The following is a 9,501-nucleotide window of genomic DNA, read 5'->3' on the forward strand; positions in this document are numbered from 1 at the left end:
GGACTTAGGCCTCACACAGCGCATTAGCCGAGCCAGCACTCTGTGTGACGTTGGCCTTACATGTCAGCTGACTGGGTTGTTTTCCTAGTTTTGCTATGTAAGCTGTCACCAAGTAATTGTGATAACAATTTGCATATAAATATTATGCAAATGTCAGCACTTTTTTTTTTTTTTTTTTTTTTTAATCTCTTCATTTAACAAGTTTTAATACATAAATTATTATCATCAGTAACATAGGTGTTTAGTTAAGCTTGGTAGAGACAGGTGAAAACAAGAGATTACATGCCAAAATATATGGTTGATCTGTAAGAAAAATGTATATGGTTGCGTTTGGTATTCTCTCGGCAAAACTTAATTTGTATCTAGTAGGCTTTTGGAGTTGAAGTTCTTCAACATGAGGTCCAGGGGTCCCAAATTTCTTTGCTCTTCAACTGTGTCTGATATTATAGCAGAGAGAGAATGCATCATATGAATATAGTCCAGCCGGGCTTTTAATTGAGAAGTAGCTAAATGTGGGGCAAGACAGTAATTTCAGTACATTTTTAACATTTTAAAGGCTTTCTTTATTATATTCTTTCTTATAATAATCACAGAAGGTTTAAGTCAGTTGACCCTCTGTCTGTTGTAGATTGTAGGATCTTGTAGGATCTATGGCACTGGGATGGAAGTATCAGCATGCCAGACACATAGGTTCTACTCTATTGTTGAGAAGCGTTGTCTAGCAAAGCCACCTAATACATTTTTCCATGAAGTGGTTTCAAACCATTATATTGTTCTCAATGAAATATTAAATATTTAAATATTCGGAAAGGATTTTTTACAGTGAGAGCTGTGAAGTTGTGGAATTCCCTCCCCGAATCAGTCGTACTGGCTGATACATTATATAACTTTAAGAAGGGGCTGGATGGATTCTTAGCAAGTGAGGGAATACACGGTTATGGGAGATAGCTCTTAGTACAAGTTGATCCAGGGACTGGTCCGATTGCCATCTTGGAGTCAGGAAGGAATTTTTTCCCCTCTGAGGCAAATTAGAGAGGTTTCAGATGGGGTTTTTTGCCTTCCTCTGGATCAACTTGTAGTTAGGCAGGTTAGGTATAGGCATTATGGTTGAACTTGATGGACGTATGTCTTTTTTCAACCCAACTTACTATGTTACTATGAAATGATTTTCCAAAATAATTCCACTCTGTTTTTGTTCTCTGAATTGATTTCCCTTAGACAGAGTAAGGGCATAGATTATTGTGCACATTGAAGGTTATATTGTATTTGCATAATGGCATCTTCAGTACTGCCTTTCCTTGCCTGACATCACTATAACCGCACCATCTGTTGATCACAAATAGATGGTTGTGTTGGCAGGCCCGCGCAGAATGCTGAGAAGCTCAGACAAACAATATGGCAGCTCTAGCATGTATGGAATGCAGCAAAAATAAACACATTATTATCAGTAGGTAACATTCAGTTAACTTAAAGGGGACCTGTCACCTTAAGAAATAATTCCACATTGTTTTCTATTGTGTTTGTCAAGCAAAATCAACTTTACTTACACTATATAAATTATTTTAATCTTATTTTCTTCAGCCTTGGAATTCACAATTGCTGTAAGCAGGCAGGCTCCATTTTGTGGACACTGTTAGCAAAATCTTGTTTCTGTGCCAGTATGGGGGACCTGATGCCCATGTCTATGCTCTGGTTACAGAATTACATGGTGCGGAGGGAGGGGGAATGTGAGGGGCACAGCAACATCTCAGAACTTCTGAATTGAAAGTGAAAGTATCTCTCTGCCCCACCTCTATGTCTGAGGCATAGAGTTGGGGCAGGCAATACATGATTTGACAGCTGGGATTTTGAAATGCTTATATAATGGGCATGGATGTGTTGATACAAAAATGATTTGGGGTTTCTTGTTTAATTTGAAAAGGGCTTTTATTATACAGCTTTTTATGTCTGGGTGACAGGTCCACTTTAAGCGGCGAATTCACTACACCATTACATTGCAGTAAATAGAAGGACACAGGCTAATTATATGAGTTGTTTTTAACATTTTTAGATTTATGTAAAATCTTGATTTTTGGTTTTATTTATAATCACTTCCATTAGGCCAGCAGCAGAGCTGTGAACCAGCGCCCTATCCTTTCTATGTCACTGTTTCTTTGCTGTAGGTCCCCAGATGTTGCAGAACATGAGTGATCAACTCTAATGTGATTACACATGAAATAATGATCTGCCAGCTTTAAAGTTATTGATGAATTGCTTTAATATTATTAATTTGTGCAAATCCCCATGCCAACAGCCCTGTGCCGCAGAGCCCAGATCAAAAACCCACTTACCATTCCGGTTCCTTAAATGTGGCCTTCTCTCTTCTGTTCTTTTAGGATTTAACCTATGCCCCTCAGATTAGCAGGCCTTTGGGTTGGTGCACTGAACTTTAGCTCCACTTTTACCCTTTTTCTCCAAAAAGGGCAGTGCAGAAGGAGTGTATGGTGCAATGAAGAATAGCATAGGGCAGGACAGTAAAACTAGGATGCGTTGGGGAAAAAAGGCATTATTTCCAAGAATGAGAGCATGATTTTGCCTCTTTAAAGGTCCCTGGTAAGGCCTCACTTTGAGTATGAAGTTCACTTTTGGGCTTCAGTGCTTAAAGGGGTTTTTCACTTTTAATTAACTTTTAGTATGAATTAGAAATCCATTCTGATATTCTGATACTATTTGCAGTTGGTCTTTGTTTTTTGTTTTTTTTGTTTTTCAATTTTTTTAGCTTTTTTGCAGCAGCTCTCCAGTTTGGATCCAATTCCTAGCAACCAGGCAGCGGATTAAAAGGGAGACAGGAATATGTATAGAGGAGGGCCTAAATAAAAAGATAACCGTTGTAGCCTCATTTTTTTTTTTTTGGTTGCTCGGGTCAGTGACCCTGTTTTTAAAAGCTGGAACGGGTTCAAAGAGAATTCAAATGATTTAAAAACTGAAAAAAAAAATTAAGTTAACCTGAAGATGAACCACCCCTTTAAGAAGGATGAGCTGGAGAGAGTGCAGAGACTGCAACTAAACTGGTTAAAGGAAATGGAAGATTGAAACTATGAGGTTAGACTGTCAGGGTTGGGGTTGTTTTCTCTGGAGGAGACGATTACTCGTTACATTAGAGGGCATTATAGACGGGTAGCATTCAATCTCTTTTTCTCATGGATAGATTAATGCATGATTTTCTGAACAAGCACAAGTTCAACTTTTTTCAAGGCTATACTTACCTTTTCAGTAAAATAAATAATTAAAGGCGTTTCAAGGGATTCCAACCAAAATGTTTTTGAAAGAAAATGTAATTCTAAGTAACCGTCCAATATACATTACTATTAACGTAAAGAGGACTAAATATGTTCAATGTAGTTGCTGTTGCAACCTGCATCAGTCTGTGCCTTCTTCCTGCATTGCTGTTTCTTCTACTTGCAGCAATGTAGCAGAAGCCATCTGATTAACATTTCTGCAGTAAACTTCTGCTGCTTTTTTTTTTCTAAAAACTGAACCTGAATAAAATAACTCCTCCTGCTTTCAACTGCAATTACATTTACAGCTTTTAAACCATTGACTTGTTTTAATTAATGTATAATGGAAATTTGATTAGCACGACATTATCTTTAATTATACAAAAGAAAAACTGATGAAAGGAAATGGATATTCCAAAAACTGACATTGATAGGGTAATCCACAGACGATATATGGAACGTCAGTGATAAACTCTTATATAAGCAGTTTATAAAAAGGAACGCTCCGACCTTAAACACCCCCCCACGCGCACTGTTTTTCCCCTTTTTTTGTTCTAAAGGTCTGCATACATTGTTTCCCTGGAGCTCCTCATCTCTGTCAGGTTAATCAATAGGCACCGTATGGCAGAGGGTCAGTAATCAGTGTCATCATGCCTTTAAATCGTGTTGAAAATTTGCTTAAAGCCTGGGCCAATTAACATCGAGATGATGAATGGATGGGTAGATAGGATGAGCCTGGCGCTCTGGGGCTTTGTGAGAATAAGATGCTCAGCTGTTGAGCAGGAGACACCGGCGAATAATATCCGCCATTCAAGTGTGCGCAGTCCACCCACTCTTAATGATAATGTCAATCTAGCAAAATATACACACATTGGACTTGTCATGACTTAATAAATCAAAGGAGTTTGTCAAAGGCATTCAGATAGATTAACGAGGCAGCAGCAATAACAAGTCAAATTTGCATAGAGAGTTGCCCGAATCTCAGTAAATTATGATCCTGTTTTTCATTTGATTATTTGCTAATGTCTCAGGAGGGGAGAATGATTATATTAGCATGCAAAATCCACTCAGTACAGATCTTTTGCTATACAAGAACACGCACACTGGAACCATTCAGCTTTACATAGCGGCAGGAAAAAAAAGCTGAACAATTAACGCTTTCATTTCTTTCTTTTTTTTTTTTTTTTTTTCTTTTAAACACTGTAGGTCCTCCCCCTTTTTATTTATTTATTTTGTGCAGCAGATCCAAACGATTCAGCTTGACAGAGGCTTGATATCATTTTAACAGTGTAGTGAATTGTGCCTTCAGGCAAAATATCGTTTTGTTGCTATAACCAACCTATCCATCTGCCAAGCAGATTGGGATTCTCCTATCCAAGGCTTGCATCATGCCTCACTGACAACTCCAAATAGGATTAAGGATTCTGAAACATGCAAATAGCCTCGCCATCAGAAAACCCAGCTCCTTAAATGTTTCTAAATGCTGAGTAAATGATTCAGAAATCCTGTCCAAAAAAAATCCTTTATTGCTACATATTAGTGAATGGCAATACATTTGCTTATGTCCTGGGTTTGGCCAAAGCACAGCTGATATATATATTTTTTTTTTATTGTGTCTTGTTTATAAAAAGGTCATGTGTGTGGCTGTAGAGCAGCTATTCCCATGCGCCCCCCACTGCCAACCATATTTCAAGTGCCCTTGTTGTTAAAGATAACACCATTTAATGTCTTTGTCTAGCGCTCAAAGGAGAGTGTCTAATAGAAAATTATTTAATAGATTACACTGCATTAAAGAAGCATTTACAGGAGGGAACACGACGACCATGTGCAGTGGGTATTCGGAACAAGGAAAACAGATGGACGGTGAATTATGGTGCTACCAAATTAGGAGCAGCAAACTGTATCCTAATGTAGGCCTTAGCATATTTATTTGTTTATGCATTGTGTTGAGGCTTTAACCCCACAAATCTACTTACCATTAGCCACTCGGGGGACTACATTTCGACACACAGTAATCTTTATTGTAAGCTGCTGTAGTATGGGATCAGTTATGTAGAAAACTAAAAAAGGAATTCATTCATTTTTCGCTGTAATAATAAAACAGTACTTGATGGTAACTAAGCTTCATGGATCCATACTGTTGGCTAAGCAATCCTGTTGGGTTTTTTCATGTTTAAATAATTTTAAACACATAAATTATGAAGATTTAAATACTTGAAAGATATGGTGATCCAAATGACATAAAGATCTCTTATGTATCTCTTACCTAAGGTGCTAAGCATTCTGGATTATTGTTAAGACTCCCCCTTATTTTAAGCTATAAGAATATTATAGTCCCACTTTATGGTGACTTTGAAGTAGCCTAGCACAAACAAAGGCGGCCATATGTATGCTGACATTGGCTAGCAGGGTATGGGCCAAAATGATTTCTTGTGTGGACAATGTCAGGCTGCGGATCGAGACAATATCTTGGGCAGGTTTGAAGATCTCACGACCACCACTTGCCTGGCTAATCAAGCCAAGACCCCATACTTTGCGGACCTTGATCAGATCATCTTGTGTATGGCAAGCTTAAGGTATCTGTTCATAAGTGTATCGCATAGCTATAGAATATATGCCTAATTGGCTAACGTGAGATCCCATGTTAGGCTTAAGGTGCACATACATGTGCTGATTAGTTAAATACTGCAGGCCAAAAACAGATGGGATACCATACAAGAGATTATTGACAGTATCTGCACTTTTCTACATTTTCCAATTGTCCAAATAGCCTGATAAATTATAAAAGCAGGAAGTGAAGAAAAGCTATCCCCTTCACTTCCTCTTCTGCTGATGTACTTTACACTAGTCAACATGGTAGATTACATTTTCAAACCTGCCCGATCAACAGACCTACCTTTATTCATAGTACATAGAAATCAGTTTGTATCATCAGGCTAGCCTACATACATATCATATTTATTGTATTGATAAGTGTATGGCCAGCTTTAGCTATTGGGACAGACTGTTTTATGGAAAGGGAACTGATCTTGGGCAACAACATCTCTAGCTCACAGCTGTCCAACATTTAGAAACTCTAAGATACTTATACCTGCTAGCACTATTTGGCCAGTTTAGGAGTCAAGCCTGGTCCAACCAGCTTTAGTGTTCTTAGGGAGAAAACACGATTGGCCAGTGTGCATATTATGCCATTTGCAATGTAGACTGATTGAGGAGGCCAAAAGAATATGTGTAATGGAAAATATAGAACAGATGATGGATACAGAAACCTTTTTACAGGTACTTAAACAAAAATGTATATTTCAGCTAGATTGGAAGAAACTAACTTAGTTAATACATTTATATAATAGCTTATAGATATAAAAGATTATTTTAGATATTGTCACTTTATACAGCAGAATGAATAGCTCATTACCTGTTTAATGGTGAGCAAATCTGAATTTTTTTTGTTTGTTTATTTGATCCTAGGCGGGGTAATGCTCTCTGTGTGTAATCAAGAGATGTTGACGTGGCTTGCTTTTTCCCCTTTGTTGTGTTTATATGTATAAAGGTTTGTAACAATCCTACCCTCCTCCTGCTGTCCCATCTTTAGCCAGCTTAAAACAATTGCTAACAGTGGGGCATGATGGGGATAACGGGTAATAGCAAGCCATTGTCTCTGTTGTTGGTGCTCTATTTGTTTTCTTCAAGCTGAGCAAGGAAATAAGTACCCTAGGTTGCACTATATAGTCTCTCTTTGTGCTCATGCGAACACATTATGTGCTGACCTGCCAGAGAACAAACCCATTTTATTTAACAGCATTGGTAGTTTTTTTTTTTTTTTTCTTACATTCCTTGTTTCTAACTAGAACATGGATGTTGCAGTGTCAGCTATCTTCGGCTGGTTGAGCTCTGCTTCCAGCCACAAATAAGTGTATTTTTTTTAAACAAGATATATATGTATATAAAAGTAAAGCTTTTTCTTTTTACAGACGGCCTCAGAGAGAGAAGACTGTAACCGGGATGAACCGCCTAGGAAGATAATACCAGAGAAAAATACACTTAGACAGGTACCAAAAACCTTTAGGATTAGCATCCTCGGTGCTATAATGTTGTTGAAAAATGTCTTAAGTTAATATGATCCCTGGGCTGGTGTATTAATACTGGGTAATTGCCATTGAGTGCCATGAGGCCACCATCTTTTATTTTCCTTGAGGTTTCTTGCTCTGCCCTTTATTTGCACATCTACTTTATTGTAAAGTCTGTTCAAAGTTAGCTGTTGGAGTCACTCAGGGTTGCACTACAAGTTAATACCCCCCCTTCCCCAGTGAGTCTGCCAAGTGCCTAGTTGGGTTTTAGAAAATTATATAACTTAGATGGATAATATAATTTGGGCCCAGTAGATGAACAAAGGTTGCAGTTGAATTAGGGTAAGCTTGAACCTCTTGGGGGGGACCTGTCATTGGTGTGTTAGGGCTATATTGGTCTCTAAAAGGGGAAATTAAGCCAAGAGCCACCCTTGGGCTTTCCCACCTACCCCTGACCATCCTACTTGGCACAGATTGTTTTCCATTCTCTGATGAACAGGCCATGCCATGACTTCTGCCTTATTATGGTGTCCAGTGGAATAGATAAGTAGTGTAAAGGTGCCCAAACACTTTCTGATCCGCTCGCTTGGCGATGTCGGGTGGGCGATATCGGGAGAATCCAGGCTACGAGCCAATGCGGTCCCCAATCCGACTCGATTTTTTAGATCGATATCTGCCCGATCGATATCTGCCCGATTTCAGGCCAGATACTGGTCGGCCAAAAATTGTAAGTGAAAAGCGGAGCACTGGTATGCTATATATTTATTTCCATATTTAAAAACATAACAAAATGTCCTCACCCCAGCTTAACGCGTTTCATGGCTATATGCCACTTCCTCAGAAGCAGGCCCGTCGGTAGTGCCCATACACGGGTCGATAAGCTGCTGAATCGGTCTATGGGACCGATATCGGCAGCTAGAATCGGCCAGTGTATGGGGAGCTTTAGTCGGAGAAAAGAAAGTATCGTGAGTACTGTGTGTGTTTCAGCAGGACAAAGGAAGTGTGATTAATGTACCTGTATCATCATTTAGTAAATAAATATTGTCAGGAGAAAGAAAGGAAATGTGAGCAAGTGTTTTAGGGAAAGAAAAGTGTTACAAAGTCTTACAGGGACAGTAAAAAAAGAGACAGTAAGATAGATAAAAAATATGGTATTCTTTCAGAAAAGTGGCAACCTTAATAAGGGGTCACTTCCATAAGTTAGTAGAAAGCAAGGGCAATTAATGTGATGGGAATAGAGGGGAGTTTGGGCAATGGATCACAATAAAAATATTGCGGTAAGATCATCAGAAAGAAAGGTAATAGGAGCATTACGGGTGAATAAATGTAAAAGTGGTTTGTAGAGCATGGTAATAGAAGAGACTATGCTATTTAAACAAAGAAGGAAAATTATAGGTATGTCTGGGTAAGGCAGTTCGTTTACCCGGGGCAGTAACCCATAGCAACCAATCAGCAGGTAGAATTTTTTGGTCACCATGGTCAACTTAGTGCTTTGTTTTCTTTTTTTTAAATATTTACATATGGGGGCATTAATGGTGGTTCACGAAAGTATGGGTGTCGGGACTAGTATGTTAGGTGCAATTTTAAATAGGGAAATTGATCTCTACAGGGCCGCCTACCTGGGAGAAAGAATTTAAAGTGTATTCTCTGCACTCTAAGGAGCTATGGGCCATGCTGCAATCCCCTACTGCCTTTATTATCATTATCTCCCTCTTGCAACTCTTAAAGGTTGCCATACTTATCATCCCAATAAAACAATTGATATATCCAACACAACTCTATTTAACAAGCTTTATAGTCTGCACTTAAGGGTAGAGGACAAGGAGAGGTGACTCATTCGAATGCCATATGGACTGGTGAAGAAATGACAAAACTATAATCATACTAATGCTTTTATAGTGAATGGCCTGGCATATTTGATAATTTCACCAAAAAAATAACCCTTTATTAGCAAGCAACAGGCCTTTAATTCACACTAGTGATGGCGAGTCCCAGAATGCACTGTGTATAGTTGCAAGGCTCAAAAACAATTATAAGTTTTGGCAAGTTTAGAGTAACAAACATGTTTTTTTGTGTAAGGTTATAAATTAATTTTAATAGGCCGATCCAGATGGTTCATTTGGAAAATGGATAGTCAGATCTGCTGGAAATTAAACTATATTTATCTGTCTCATACT

At 38.5% G+C, this 9,501-nt stretch overlaps 1 protein-coding gene across 15 annotated transcripts in view; it reads left to right on the forward strand.

Annotated features, from left to right (window-relative positions):
* btrc (beta-transducin repeat containing E3 ubiquitin protein ligase) overlaps nucleotides 1-9,501 on the forward strand; it is a 101,865-nt gene that overhangs the window by 38,551 nt on the left and 53,813 nt on the right. For 14 of the 15 annotated variants that reach the window (XM_012966585.3, XM_012966580.3, XM_012966576.3 and 11 more), the window contains one exon: nucleotides 7,229-7,306. In XM_012966585.3, the coding sequence (XP_012822039.1) occupies nucleotides 7,229-7,306 (78 nt within the window). Of the gene's footprint in view, nucleotides 1-6,725; nucleotides 6,808-7,228; nucleotides 7,307-9,501 lie in introns of all 15 variants that reach the window. The other variant, XM_031905085.1, reaches the window with a different exon arrangement.

This window comes from Xenopus tropicalis, chromosome 7 (assembly GCF_000004195.4).
Source record: "Xenopus tropicalis strain Nigerian chromosome 7, UCB_Xtro_10.0, whole genome shotgun sequence".
Lineage (NCBI taxonomy): Eukaryota > Metazoa > Chordata > Amphibia > Anura > Pipidae > Xenopus > Xenopus tropicalis.